The sequence below is a fragment of the Panthera pardus genome, unplaced genomic scaffold (genome assembly GCF_024362965.1).
Source record: "Panthera pardus isolate Hobbes unplaced genomic scaffold, ASM2436296v1 HiC_scaffold_26, whole genome shotgun sequence".
Taxonomy (NCBI): Eukaryota; Metazoa; Chordata; class Mammalia; order Carnivora; family Felidae; genus Panthera; species Panthera pardus.
The window spans coordinates 9545596-9560554 of NW_026526832.1; the positions used below are offsets into that span (position 1 = coordinate 9545596).

The 14959-nt window shown below is 46.2% G+C and overlaps 1 protein-coding gene across 16 annotated transcripts in view; it reads right to left on the reverse strand.

Moving 5' to 3' along the window:
- ARHGEF33 (Rho guanine nucleotide exchange factor 33) overlaps window positions 1-14959 on the reverse strand; it is a 118026-nt gene that overhangs the window by 45990 nt on the left and 57077 nt on the right. For 7 of the 16 annotated variants that reach the window (XM_019446809.2, XM_019446848.2, XM_019446880.2 and 4 more), the window contains 3 exons: window positions 14788-14952; window positions 11449-12265; window positions 6243-6382 (listed from right to left, as the gene is read on the reverse strand). In XM_019446809.2, coding sequence (XP_019302354.2) covers window positions 6243-6382; window positions 11449-12265; window positions 14788-14952 — 1122 coding nt within the window. The other 9 variants (XM_019446825.2, XM_019446833.2, XM_019446841.2 and 6 more) reach the window with 6 other exon arrangements.

Sequence of the window (14959 nt, forward strand, 5' to 3'; positions counted from 1 at the left end):
TGGAGGGAGGAGGCTTTCTGGAAATAACCTTTGAAAGGCTAGGCTGGGCCCTTTGGCTAGCTTAAACTCAGAGCTAGAATGGGTAAAACTAGCCCACTGACTGAGAACCAGTATCAAAAGACCTCATGCAGGATGTATGGAAGTGATGTTAGACATGAAATTCTTTGTCCAAAGCTCCTATACAACTGAACAAGTTCTCCATATGCTGAGGCAGAATCAGGCATGCTTCCACCATCCACAAAAGAAAGGTAAGCTCTTTCACTATCATTGGTATGCTACAAGTCCTCACTGTTGTTGTTAGATAAGTTAACTATGACTCTTATCAGTTACTGAATTAATTGGGCAGAATTCAAACATCCCTTTACATTATTCAAGGAAAGCAGCTGGATCCACACAAAGACTAAAATCCTGATGTCTAGAAATCTGATGACTGACTGGAGTTTTTTACTCTTCACCCTGATACTTGGCCTCACAGATGAAGCCAGAGCTGCCCACCATGTTTTCTACTTCCAGTCAGGAAGAAGCACCATCCCACTACATCCCAGGGCATGGAGGAAAAACTATTCTTTCTCACCACACCAGTGCATCTGGGTACTCATCAGGTAAGATTATATCTGGCTGGGGTGAAAGTCCTTTTCCTTTTGAGAAGCCCCCTTGAAACAGCCTTCACGTGCCCCCCCCCCCCCAAACTCTACACCTTCTCTCAACTCAGAACTCCCACCTACTTCCAGTTCAAATCATCCCTGATTAGTACAGTTGTACCCAAAATGTTAGGGAGATATATTTTTGACCATTTTATTCCTTCCCCATCTCTTCTTTTATACAGAAGGCTAGGAATGCTTATAGTTATGGGGGGTGGGAAGTAGGAAGCAAGATTTGAATCTGGCTGGTGTTTCTTCTGAATGTTCCCCCACATGGCAGTTTCTGATCAGAAAGCCATTAGTCAGAACTTAAAATCTTTACCTCTCATTTCCCCTCTTAGCTACATCTGATCTCTCCAAAACCCAATATGTCACACTTTGATGGTTCCAACATGCAACTGTTTAGTGTTTACCTGGAAATGGGAAAGCTTTGATGTCACCACCAGCCCCAAGGACCACAGAAATCTTCACCAGTTGCGTTCCCATTTCTGAAACAAATGCCAAAATCGCCCTGTCTAGTTTTCAAAGTCCACAAACTCAGCTTAGTATTTTCTTTTTTTAACCGCTCTTCTCACAAACCGCCTTCTCTGTGTCTCCAGGTGTGTGCATTTCTCGATAGTAACTATTAATTAACTAATGGCTAACTTGCTAATCCTTCTCAAAATCCAGCATTCTACGGTAGCCAGAACTATAAGCTTATTTTTACCCTTGTAAAGGTAATTTTAACTGATCTCTTTACATGCTTACATGGTATGTGGTCACTTGGACTCTTCCAAATGTGTGGCTATGAGGCTCTGATGTAATGTGTACCTAAATTACTGGGAAATACCTACAGAATCTAGGAGAAATCGCCAGCGTATTTGCTTGTATTCCCTTTATCTATAAAACAGGAATGGCTTTTGAGCTCCTGGGGCCATTCTGGTTGAATGCAGGGCAGATCTGAGCAGACACTGGAGGGGCAGGCAGGCAAACACTTGCTGGACCAAGGTACAATGGCTGCCAGTACATTGGGACACATAGCCATCCAAGTGTTTGATGGAAAGAGAACAACCTGTTGCTAAGTTCCCTTCTACTCAGTCCACACAAAGAAAATAACAAGCTGGGTACATTATACAAGTACAGATTTGCTACAAATAAGCCTTGAAAGTTTGTCTGGAGCTTGGAAAGGGAGGAGGGGTAGAATCCAGTGCCTTGGAACCCTCTGACCTAAGAAGGGCTGGTTTTCTGATTGGAAAGATTGTTCACTGTGAAAGCTTCAGGAGCACATGGAAAAGTAAGGGAGCAGGGGAACACCATCCTGTCAGCCAAATGAGTCAGCCCTAGTAATCAACAGGGTAACACAATGAGCACTCATTTAGTATATGTCTTTTGAGTGCTTAATATCCTCTAGGTACTGAACCTTCAGCTAGGTTACCCTTACATCTGAACTGTAAGCTTCTAATGGGCGAGAACTATTTCTTTTACTTCTTTTGTGCTGGACAGAACCTAGTACACTGACTTAGTGATTGATTTCAAATGACCTATTAAGAAAAATTTGTAATGAGGTTTAAGTAATCTAAAATGTTATGCCTTTAATCACCTCCTTCAATTTTAAAGTTATGTAGGGAAATGAGATGGGAAATGAGAGAGAAACCCACAGTGGGTAAGAAGAGGAGAAGGACTTGAGATAGGCTTTGAGGAGGCAAAGAAGAAGGTGAGGGTAAAATTATCAATTAAATCTTTAGGAGTCCTGCTTTCAATGACATGATCTTTTCCACTGCCCATATACTAAAACATATGGGCATATGTTTTATGTTGGGCATATACTAAAACAACTGATAAGTCACCAAAAGAAGAGAATTCACTGACGTTCAATTAAATGGGGATGCTGTAGAATTAAATGGGTGTGTGTGTGTGCGTGTGTGTGTGCTTGCACGTGTGTGTGCGTGTGCATGATTAATGGATTTTGATGTGATTGGTGCAGGGAGGAGACACTGAGGTATGTAAGTTATAAAGTGTTAAAGAGGAAGGGAATGGGTAAGGAAGGAGAATTAGTCATTTGGAAGCCATATTCTTTTTCTTCTACTCTCCCAAATTTGCAGATAAAAAGAGCATCTACATTCTACCCCTAAACTGCCTTATATAATCCTCTTCCTCCATGCCACACCCCTAACCAAGAATACTTACTAAAGTAAGTGCAGGATTTATATATAAAGTAGCATTTGCCTCACACTTCAGAATAGTCTAGATATAAGTCTTTGACAGCCTCCATGTACAGCCTTCTAGAATGGAGTTTGCCTTACTCCCTGATCAAAGGCAGGGAAATAAGGATTCAGTGCAGCAGTAGCCTCTCACATTAGGTCTGTTTCTGGCTTCTAAGGATCTGCATTAAAAATTTTTAAAGTCACTTAACATTTTCAAGCTTTAGATACGTATAGTCTTTATGCTGATCAATTCTGGGCAGCTTTCAGGGACATGTGACCTGGTATCTACCCAGGACAAATGTGCCTGAGATAGAAATAATCAGAGCATCATTCTTTTCCCCAAATATCTTGGGTGTTTTTCAGGATTTTGTTTTTAATGATGTCAACTTGACTCTCCCTTTTGAATCCTTGTGGGTATGAGCATTCATTCGGCCCTCCCAGCCTCAGAGGGAAGAGAACCCTTTCTCAGGTTTTCTGTTGCATCTGGCTCCATGCCTAGCTTCATCCCGAAGCAGCATTCTGGGTGTGTGGGGCCACCAGCCAAACAAGCCCCTATGGATACAAAAAGTGTGTCAGTGTAGACAGGAATGAGCCTCCAGAGGGCTGTGGGAGAGGCAGGCAGCGAGCCCCAGGTGTGACACAGGTGGCTTTTCTGGCACTAGTCCATTTTGGACCTCTGAGGCCAGGTTCTGGCATGGTTTTGGTACCCAGGATTAACCACGTCTTAAAGTCACAGGGCTTGCTGCCAGCCTGACCTCCCAACACATGGGAGGAGAATAAGCTAAATGTCTCGTTCCGGTTCCTCCCTGTACCTGTCCACATGCCTGACTTCAGAGTGCAAGCTCCTATACAGCAGCTGGGACTGTGTCGTTTGTGATTCCTATACAAGCGTCTTATACAGTACGTGCATGTAAGAAAGAATGCTTAACTACTGAGAAGAATGGTGTGTTCTCATCTGAATTAAGAGTCACTGACCTTTCTGTGCTACACTGGGACCTTCCTGCCCTTCCTCTCCATCTTAGCATAATGGAGCAAACTTCCCCACGGTTCTTCCTTGAGAACACTCAGGAGAAGGTACTCAAGCTGCGTCTCTATCCTGTGCAGAGTCCCAGAGCGCACGCTGTGGCACCGTGCACACAGGCGATAAGCAAGTATCACCTGGCGGTGCTCACAGTCCAACCCCAGATGTTCAAAGCCAGGAAAGCCTGCCGGAGGGAAGAGCCATCTGTGTGGTACCCCCCTTTACTTCCATTCAGGTAACGCTTCAGATTTTAAATACAAAGGCAGCAGCACGATTGGTGGCAGTATTGTGATTGATGCAGGAAAGACTGATCTATGAGAAAGGATGAGAAGGCTAAGGGGATCCATTTAACCCTCTAAGAAGAAGGATCCCCCAAAGGTACAAGAAGACAGAAAGCAATCGACCAACATGAATTTGGAGAGTCCACAGCTAGTCCTCAGCATTGTGCCAAGGGAGGTGGGGGGCTACAGAAAGATAAATCAGGTCTTCCACATGGTGAGTCTTTAAAATTATAGGTCCCAACGCCATATTAATTTCTTGTTCCAGGTGTTAAAAAGATGTGATTACTCAGATTGATCTAAAACAAAGCCAACAAAGCAAATCTCAGCACTAGGAAGAACTCAGGTGCTTATCTTGGGCAATCTCCCACTTAGTGTAGGAATCCCTTCCGTTAGCACCCCTGAGGAGGGCCACCGTCTTCTACTCAGGAGAACCCACACCCTCATGAGGGAGCCAGCTCCGGATTCAGGCACCTCTTACCCATTTCTCTTAGTTCTGCCCCCTGGATACACAGAGGACAAGTCTACTCCCTCTGCCTCAAGTACTGGCAGAGCATTTTCTAACATCTCTCTGAAAAAAGGAAATTTGCGAATCCATGGCTCATTGCTTTCCAACAGACAGTACCCACTCATTATAAATGTCAGTGGGCAAAAAGTAGCTGTTTGTTTTGGGAATACTGTGGTTTTAAAAAAGAGATAGGCTCAAGCAGTGCCTATCTTAGGAGTCCTTAGAAGGATTTAGGGGCCTAAATCCCAAGGTCAGGCTGGAGAGTTGTCTCCTTCCAGGTCTCTCCACCCCGGCCAAACATGATAGAAACAGGCACTGGGCCGAGAAAAATCTGTCTATGAACCTAAAGAGAGGGATACAAGTCTTAACTCCTCACCCCTTGCATAAAGGGATCTAGCAACAGGCATGCACCGGACTACCTCAGCAGAAATTAGCTGTGTCTAATTGCAATACTGGTGCTCTCTTCCTCTTTCTCATTCTTCCAGTAATAACAGGCAGGGATCCTCAGTCAGAGATCCACTAATCTCAGTACCACCCTCCCCATAGGAGAAAAATTAGACAAACCATGAAAAAAAGTTCTTACTCCAGGCCTGTCCTCAACTCTTCCATCAAAACCGTTATCTAAATCAGCCAGTAAATTCTACCCTCAAGGATAAAGTGATTTCCCTGTACTTCCTCACTTATCAGCAACTCTCCAAAGGCAGCAATATACTTTCCCATCCACTAAACGTTTAAAACTGACTGCAAGAACCACCTCTACCGAGAGAAACTAAGTAAGGGTGAAATCTCTCTAAAGGAGGGGGGGTGGTGGCCTCAGGCCCAGTGGAGATAGAGACAGTAGTCTCTCAGGCAGACAATGGCTGGACTGGACAATCCCTCTAAGGTCAAACTCTAAATGCTCAGATCTCTCTTCCTTACATTTCATGCTGGGGTTTGGCCACCTTCTCCCAGTCTGTAAGACAGTGCTGGTAAGTGCTGGCCAAAATGCCTGGTGGGTGATTTCATACAACAAGGACTTAGAACCTTAGAAGGACCACAGAAGGGAAATGTCTTGTTTTTGCCTCCTATGGAGTATGGAAGCTCCATTAAAGTGATTTTTTAACTAGGGCCCAAACCAAATTCATTCTATCATTTCTGCTAGGGAAAACACTAGCAGAAGTCCCAATAAACATGTACTAGCATCCAGGATAACTATACACTCCTACAGGCAGAAGTGCTGAGATCCCTTGGAAAACTTTCCACAGGTGGGGAGATTCGCATGGAACCTCCCATTACACCCAACCCCACGCCTCCCAGTCTAAAAGGGATTTGATTGTCACCAGCTCGTTACCCAGGGGACCTCCTCTGCTTACTCTCCTCAGACACATGACTTGGGAACAAGGAAGTAGAGCTAAAAGATAGAAGAGGCAGAGGACAGGGCTGAGTTTGCTTTTAACTCTAGGAGATTACAATGAGAAACATCCTGACCTGGCAGGAATCATGGCTACTGGCTGCAGGCACTGAGCTTGAAGCAGTTGAACCAGGCTACTTGAAACTTATTACTATTAAAACCTCAAGATTTAGCCCAAAGGGAAAGGAGTTATGATGCTGTCTTGTCTAAGGGCTACTCACTTCTTTTTAAAGAGCTTGCGGAAGGAGCTGCGAAAGCCCCCTTTCTGGTCTTGCCTGGGGTTTTGATCGCTGAAAGAGGTCTGTTCGCTCTCTCTTTCTTCCTTTGGACAGAATCTGGTGGTATCTTCTAAATGCATCTCCTGAAAACACAAAAGAGGGGTGTTTATTTACTCTTTTCCAAAGCTAATATCATCCTGACTGGGACAATTTTTTTACCTTCTGTCACTCTCCTCTCCCACCCCAACACACTAATGGTGAGCACCCTATTCCAACTAAAGCAAACCTAGGCTAATTAAGAAATCAGAAGTTGAGGGGTGCCTGGGTGCCTCAGTTGGTTAAGCGTCTGACTCTTGATTTCTGCTCAGGTCATGATCTCACAGTCGTGAGATTGAGCCCCATCAGGCTCTTCACTAAGCATGGAGCCTGCTAGGGATTCTCTCTCTCCCTCTCCCCCTTCCCGTTTCCTGCTTGCACATGCGTGCCTACTCTCCCTCACTCTAAGTAAATAAATAAACATTAAAAAAAATGATAAATCAGAAGCTAAACAGAGGACAATTTTCTGCTGAGTGCAGAAATAATTTGTATGTATCAAGGCAAACAGTCTTAGAGTAGGATTATCCTATAACAATAAAGATGAGGACATAAAGGAAGTTAGCAAGTATCTAGACTATGGAGAATAACTTCTTATTCTGGCACCAATACTGTTCTGCTGGAAAACAAGTAGTGGTCCCCCCACATCTCTGCATATGTTTCTCTTTCCACAAAATAAGGCAGTTTCTTGATTGTAATGTTAGTTTTAAACTCATGTTCCTGACTCTCCTAGACATAAATGAGGGAAGGAGGCTTTGAGAGGTCAGATCTGTTTAGAAGTAAATGGCAACTATGTATATCTGGGCATGTACGTGCAAGTGTCTGTGTGCGTGCCACACATTTCCAACCTGCAAATACACCTTTAATACGGTTTTTATAATTCTTAGTCCGTGGTATTTGGCGTGCGAAGTAAAAATAAATAAAAAAGAAGGCTCTATCTCCTGTGAACTTTCTAGTTTCTTTTTAAATGTGAGATGTGCTAGGGGTGCCTCCGTGGCTCAGTCTGTTAAGTGTCTGACTTCGGCTCAGGTCATGATCTCGTGGTTCATGAGTTCAGGCCCTGTGTTGCGCTCTGTGCTGACAGCTCAGAGCCTGGAGCCTGTTTCAGATTCTGTGTCTTCCTCACCCGCTGCCCCTCCCCTGCTCGTGCTCTGTCTCTTTCTCTCAAAAATATTTATAAATAAATAAATAAATAAATAAATAAATAAATAAATAAGTGAGATGTGCTAAATAAAAAATGCCCTTATATTTATGTTCCATATGAACAAAATATTTACTATGAGGGTGACTGAAACTTAAAAGTAACCAAAAATAGCTGCTTAATTTTGAACGTGAGAACCCAATAAGTCAAAGCAAACACTACCCGAAACTTTCATGAACTGGATGGGTGACTGCTTGCTGACAGTGAAGTGAAGCGTGGGGATTTTTTTCTTTTTTTTCAGGAAACATGGGTTTGACTTTGAGAACTTAACGTGGGGTTGTAGTAGCAGATCTAGAGATTCTCTGGACTCTACTAAGAGTCATAACTAAACTATGGAGAGCAATATCTTGATGGCTTACTGTGGCATTTTTCAAAGTGTGGTCCTAGAGCAAGAGAATCAACTGGAGCTTCTATTTACAATGTAGGTCCCTGGGGGACCTGGGGGGCTCAGTTGGTTGAGCAGTCAAGCATCAGACTCTTGATTTCTGCTCAGGTCATGATCTCATGGTTCATGAGATCGAGCACCACAGAGGGCTGCACACTGACTGCGGACCCTGCTTGGAAATCTCTCTCTCTCCCTCTCTCTCTGCTCCCTCCCACCTCTCTCTCTGTCTGTCTCTGTCTCTGTCTCTGTCTCTCTCTCTGTGTCTCAAAATAAATAAATAAACTTAAAAAATAAAACATAATATGTAGATCCCTGAGCCCCACCCAGACTTTCTGAATCAGAAACTCTGGAGTTAGGTCTAGGTAATCCTTATGCACACTTAGATTTTAAAAATCAGTGGTTTGAATTATCCTCCTGCCCACCTGTACTTAATGTTTGTATGTCACCCCGGGGAAGCTTGCTAAAATGCAGAATCTGATTCAGTAGGTCTGGGGCAGGGCTCAAATTCTGCAATTACAATTAAGCTCCCAGGTAATGAACTACTAGCCCAGGGATCACACTTTGAAAACTGGGCTTTTAGGGACTATTTAGGAACTACATATATTAAGTCTAAGGAAAATCTCTCTGTGCAATCATGATCTTGATTATATCTTGCATTTATATAGCATCCCAGACTTTACCAAAGCATTCTCACATACTTTATCTTTCTTGGCCTGACCCTACAACAACCCTGTGAGCTAAGTAAGGTATATATTGGCTTATTTTTACAGATGAGAAAACTGGAGGCACAGAGATGCCAAGTGAATTGTCCAAAAGCACAGAGCTATTTGTCAGCAGAGCCGGGACTAGAACCCAGATCTCCTGACACCTAGTCAGGTGCTCTTTGCACTAAATCATGTTGCTTTCTCTCCTGACTCTGAGACACAGGGTTTGGCGGGTTCTGCAGGGCAGGGGTGGAAGATACACAGAGTATATTTAAGGAGATGGAACAGTAAGAGCTTTATACATCTCAGCAGGAAAGAGCTGACACCGTTAAAGACACGGCTTTTGAATGGTTCATCTTTTGCCAACTAAAACCCCATCTCACTTTCACCTCAAAAACACTCACACTCACATGCACACACATACACATATATTCACAAACATAGATGTGCCCTATACACACATGCATGTACATCCCCACCCATACACACGTGCACACACATAGACCCACAGACACACACAGCCTCGGCCCACCTGGACTTTGCATTCTGCCTCTCTCTAGGATTCCTAACGATCCACACCTTCTAGATTTTTAGAAAGAAAAATTTTGTCCAAAAATGGAAATAATAAGGTGAACTTTGTGTGAAAACCTCACATGCTTGGCAAATTTAGGGATAACCGTAAGAGAAAAGGCCTGTTTTAATTGATCTCTGTTTGATATCTCCTAGTGTCACTTTCTGAACTGACTTGACTCATGTCTGACACTGTTAAGGAATGAAACTTGCTGTCTAGTATGTGTGATTAATAGTCCCTGATATATTGTTTAGTATTATCTGGTATGCCTGATAAACAGCCACAAATATTTTACTTACTGTTTGCTTCTCAGGTATATTGTTATCTCTGATTAATGGGGTTTTTTTTTTCCTGTCAATTGTTGAACTCCCATTTTTTCACATATTAAATAGGGGGATAAAAGATACTTCTATGAACATGTGAAAAGCATTCTTTGAAGCTTAGACTATACTACTTAGAAGGTTCTGTATGTAAATCTTTGCCCATCCCAAGTCACTTTGAATTGGCATTATTATTTCCTATCTCCTTCCCTTGTTAATGAACTTTTAAAGTTCAACACATATCCAAGATTGAGTTGTCTAAGAAATTTTGCCTAATAGAATTTTGTAATGCTCAGAGTTGAAAATCAGAGCCCCCACAAAAAAAAACAAAAAAAAAAAAAAACAAAAAAAAAACAACTCTGGGAACCCTGGGGGAATCCCAGCAATTTTAGCTGAGCATAGGAAGGTCCCTCTGCAGAAACCAGTCAGATTTGGATTCCTGGAGTCCAGATCAGCTATAAGTTCCAAGGTTCTTCACAACCCAGTCCCTTCCTGTTCCTGGGGCCTGTCACATTTGTTCATATTTCCCTATCTCACTCGTCATCTAGGCAGCTTTTAAAACTGAATTCAGACATTCAGTTTATCCAGGAGGCCCTCTCTGACCATCATCACCCCAGGAAGGTTTAAATACCCCTCCCCTGTGTTCCCACAGTTTATTATAATTCTGTGTTTCTGTGTTTCCTCCCTGCGATAAGCCAGTGGTCCTGGAGGTCAGAGACTAGGCACCATTCATTTCTGAACCCTCAGCACTTAGGACAGAGCCCAGTGGGAAGCAGGGGCTCCGTGTCTGCTGAAAAATGAATGAATGAAAGGAGTCAGTGATCCTCACTCTGTCCCCACTCACTTGGAAATAGGAATAGGTGTATAGGGCCCTTATTCCTGGAACACCCGCCGCCTCAGCCTAGGCAAAGGATCTCCAGCGCTTGATACAAATGATACTTAATGCAGGTAAAGTTAGTTCTGGACTATATCATTTTCAAGATGTACCAATACAGAGCTGCCCTGTAAACCCTAACCACCATTTCTAAAGTGATGTTGAACAGGAAGGATGGTGGCAGAGGTCAAAGCTATCCAGCTACTCTCTGCTTAATCAGAAATTGCGTTATTCTAATCACATGCTGAGAAATTAAGTGTTTGCTCAGGAACTACTAGACCTTTCATGGGTAAGTATTTAAACACCTCTTTAAATGTCCCAAGGCTTGCAGACAGCAAGGTTAGGCATCAAAATACTGAACAATGATATGGACGCTAAAGAAGGTACTTGTGAGTCAATGTCTCCTTGACTATTTTGTTGTCCCCATCCCAGTGGAGTCTGCAAAGCAGTGTAACACCCTTTCCCAGGCACAAGGTAAGCAAGCAGAAATGAACTTCGCTTTGCCGCTGACTTTGCAGGGAGTCTACTGTGAGATGGAGCCACCTGCCTCTTCCCTAGCTACGAGCAAGGCTAGTGCGTGTCGAGGAGTGGAGCAGGCTGGCACACCGCGTTGGGTTTTAAACGCCTCAACAAGAAGGTGCGCCTAGCGGGCAGAGGAAGAAACGAGCCTGGGACTTGCGTGCAGGTCTTTAAAAGTGAAGTGCAACTGTGAAGTGCCACAGCTTAAGCAGCGAGGCAGAGGACACCTCTAACTCTTGGAGGGGGCGGGAGGGGGGCCGTGTAAGCAGGTCTAACAGTCCGTCTTTCCTGCTGGCTCTTTGCCGTCATACATACACATGCAGAACACGCCCTCGTGCCCTGGCACTGCAGAACGGGCGCTACCGCTCGCCTCCGGGGGCATCTGAGGGGGCAAACCTCCGATCTGGGCTCTCCCTCGACGGCCTCCGCTCCCCCTCTGGCCAGCCCGCTTTCCCCTCCACGCTAGGGGAGCCCAGGCTGCTCCCTGGAGATCTAGGCCCGGGGCTGCCGGCGCTGTGGGTCTGGGTTCGGTTTTACTTTACCCTCCTTACTTCCAAATAGGTCTGCTTTTCGCTTTGGGACCTCTGTTGGGGGAAGAAGGTCCTGGGCGCGCCGCGGGCGGCGGCCGCCGCTGCGGCGGCGGCGGCCTGGCCGTGCGGCTGCGCGGCGCGCTCGGCCTTGAGCGGCGCGCGGCCGCCGCTGCTGCTGCGCGTGCTGTAGAGGCGCGGGGCCACGCCCTCGGCGGGCGGCGCGCGCGGGAACTCTTTGAGCGAGCGGCTCAGCGGCTTGGCCTTGCCGTGCGCCTGCGCCGCCGCCTCCAGCTTGTAGGCGCCGCTGCTGCCCGCAGGCGACGTGGCGCTCTTGGGCAGCGGCTGCAGCGGGTGCTCGGGCCGCTCGGCCTCCATGGCGAAGCTGACGGGCCGGAGGAAGCAGATGTCCAGGCTGGACTCGGAAGAGGCGGGCGAGCAGTTCTCGAAGAGGGCCGGGGCCTGGAACGGCTCCTCGTCGTAGGGCGCGGGCAGCGCGAAGATCTCGCCGCCGTACTCAAACTCCTCGTAGCCCGCGGGCACGAAGCCGCGGGCGTCGGGCAGGAGCTCGGCCGGGGCGCGCAGGGAGCGCTCCACGTTGCCCAGCGGCTCGGCGGGCGAGGGCTCGAAGTCCATCTCGGGGATGGCCTGCAGGGGCCCGGCCAGCGCCTTCACGTCCTGCTCGGCTGCACAGAACTGCGCTGGCGCCAGGAGGCTCTCGGGCCTCTCGTGCTTTCTGCCCTCCATCTCCCACTCGCTGGGCTTCCCGGGCTGCATGCTCTCCATCAAGCTTTGCGGTTGTTGGCTTTTCTTCACTGGGGGCATCAAATGTCTGTAAAAAAGGAAACAGTACAAAAAGAGGTGTGCTTACGGTTGGTTAGTTCAGGCCGCTTCCCAAGCAGCGCGAAGCCGGGAGCAACACGGGAGCCAGATAGCGCCTAGGCGCAAAACTGCCAGGTCCTCTCCTCTCTGCCCTCCCAGGCGTCTACGTGTGTCACCGACCAAGCTCCGTAGGCTAGTCTCCAGCCAGGGAGTCCCCACGAGCCCTGGTCCCCACGTGGGAGGGTGAAAATGCTGTCTATAAAGCGGATGCCTGAAGTATCCGTCTGAGCAAGAAGGCTCTGCGCAGAGATGGCTGGTGAGCCAGGATGGTCATCACTCCACATATGGAAGCTCTTACCCGCCCACCACGTGTCCAGAGCCCCAAGGTGCCTCCTTTCTCTCCTCTCCCTTTTTTGCCCTAGCAATATGATACAAAATAATGGAAAGAACTTTTATTCGGCTCCTGGACCTACACGCTTAAGAACAATTATATTCCTCGATGAAATCAGTGTGGTACAAACTTGAAAACTGTTGAATCTGGATGATGGTATGTGGGGTTCCCTGTACACTTTTGTGTATATTTGAAGTTTTCATAAGAAAAAAAACTAAAAAATTCCTTGTGGCTATAGAGCATGCTTTTAAAAGTTGTCTCAAACTTTCACCCACAAAAACATGACCGAAATGAAAAGGCTGTCACTCTGAATATGCCCAATTTCATGGAAGGATGTTTTGTTTAATCATGAATAACGAATAATTTACATAGGATATTAGGGTAGTATACACATCAGATTGGATGTGATTTGCCAGTTCTGGAAGGTAACAGCCAGGCAGATGTGAGTGGAGGACTACACACTGACCCAGCCTGATTGTTCTACTCGTTTATTCTACCACAAAAATGCATTAAAAATACAAATGTAAATGCTGAGTATCTTTCTCTGGTGATACTCTGGTGAGTATCTTTATCAGGTGAAAATGAGGTCTCCCACTTTCAAAGGTGAAAAGAAATGATAAATGAAATGCTGACCTAACCTGAATTGTCTGTTAACTTGGAAATTGTTGAGTTTTTTACTGGCTATTTTCCCAACACAGAGTGCAATGGCAGCCATCTTTTCGGGCTAGATATAATCTCTAGGGATTTCATTTTGGGGCTCTGTTTGTTTCACTTCAAAGATCATTCTCATAAAAGCTGAAGTGGGGGCACCTGGGTGGCTAGGTCAGTTACGCATCCGACTCTTGATTTCAGCTCAGGTCATGATCTCATGGTTCGTGAGTTTAAGCCCCGAGTTGGGCTCTGCACTCATAGCACAGAGCCTGCTTGGGTTTCTCTCTGTCCCTCTCTCTATGCCCCTGCCCCACATGCTCCTGTGTGTTCTCTCTCTCTCTCTCTCTCTCTCTCTCTCTCTCTCAGCGAGCCCAACACAGGGCTTAAAGTCACGAACCTTGAGATCATGACCTGAGTCAAAGTCCAATGCTCAACCGACTGAGCCACCCCAGTGCCCCTGGAATTTTGAGTTTTGGTTCCCCTTATCTTTCCAGAAATCCTGGTTTCAAAAGTAGCCAAGTTGACTTTATCCTTATCCTTTAGAGGTAAAGAGTTCCAGATACATAAATGGCCTATTCCTTAATGTAAAAATCATCAAGAAGTTTGTTCAATAAGAATCCAGCTTAGTGGGGGCACCTGGGTGGCTCAGTCGGGTAAGAGTCCGACTCTTGGTTTCAGCTCAGGTCATGATCTCACGGTGTGTGAGTTCGAGCCCCGCGTTGGGCTCCATGCTGACAGCACAGAGCCTGCTTGGGATTCTCTCTCTCTCTCTCTCTCTCTCTCTCTCTCTCTCCCTCTCCCTCTCTCTGCCCCTCCCCCACTCACTTTCTCTGTCTCTCTCTCAAAAATAAATAAAACTTAAAAAAGAATCCAGCTTAGTGTGCTAGAGGATTGTATGCAGAGACTTTAAAAAGCTGTCAAATACATCCACGGCAGAGAAAAACTTTAAGAGAAGCTGTCACAAGTGGAGAAAAGAGCTTATGAAGTCCTTTTATGAAGAAGCTTCAAGGGGAATCAGGAGGACTAAACTACACTCTCTGTGCATCACCTCAGGCCTATTTCTCTTTTCAGAGCCTGGAGTTCCACTCCCCCCGACTGGGATTCTCTCCCTCTACTGTACCTTTTGGAGAACGTAAGTAGGTTCCCACCCTTCTGAGGAGCTATAAGATGCCTTCCTGTCTTCTTGCGGCACTCTCTTCCACCCAATCACTGTCCAAACCCAAAGAGACTTATGTTGTAGATGGAGGGTGGTTATGTGTGGTAAATTGTTAGGAGTAGCCGTCAGCCTCTAGGCCTGCCCCTTGACATTAGCCTTCCTCTGGGATCCAAGTTTTGCGTCAGCTGCTTGCCTGCCCACATAGGCCTGATGGGGCAAGAGAGAGGAGAGTCCTGTAGATCATACTCCTCGTTCAGGCTGTCCTGCTACCCCACACAGACCACTTGGCACCCAGGGCCTTGCCATTAGCATTTCCACAGCAACAGGTGCTTACGTGACAGCAGGGCCAGAGCTGGGAGCAGAAGGGTAGGGTTGTAGCATCTCTTCTGAGTGGATCCCGCTGTCACGGACAGCCTCAGGGCCTGCAGTGGGGGAAGCATCTTGTCCAGTGTTTGCACACTGGGAAGCCAGGCCTTTGTACAGCTTCGCCATGGATGACCTGTGAG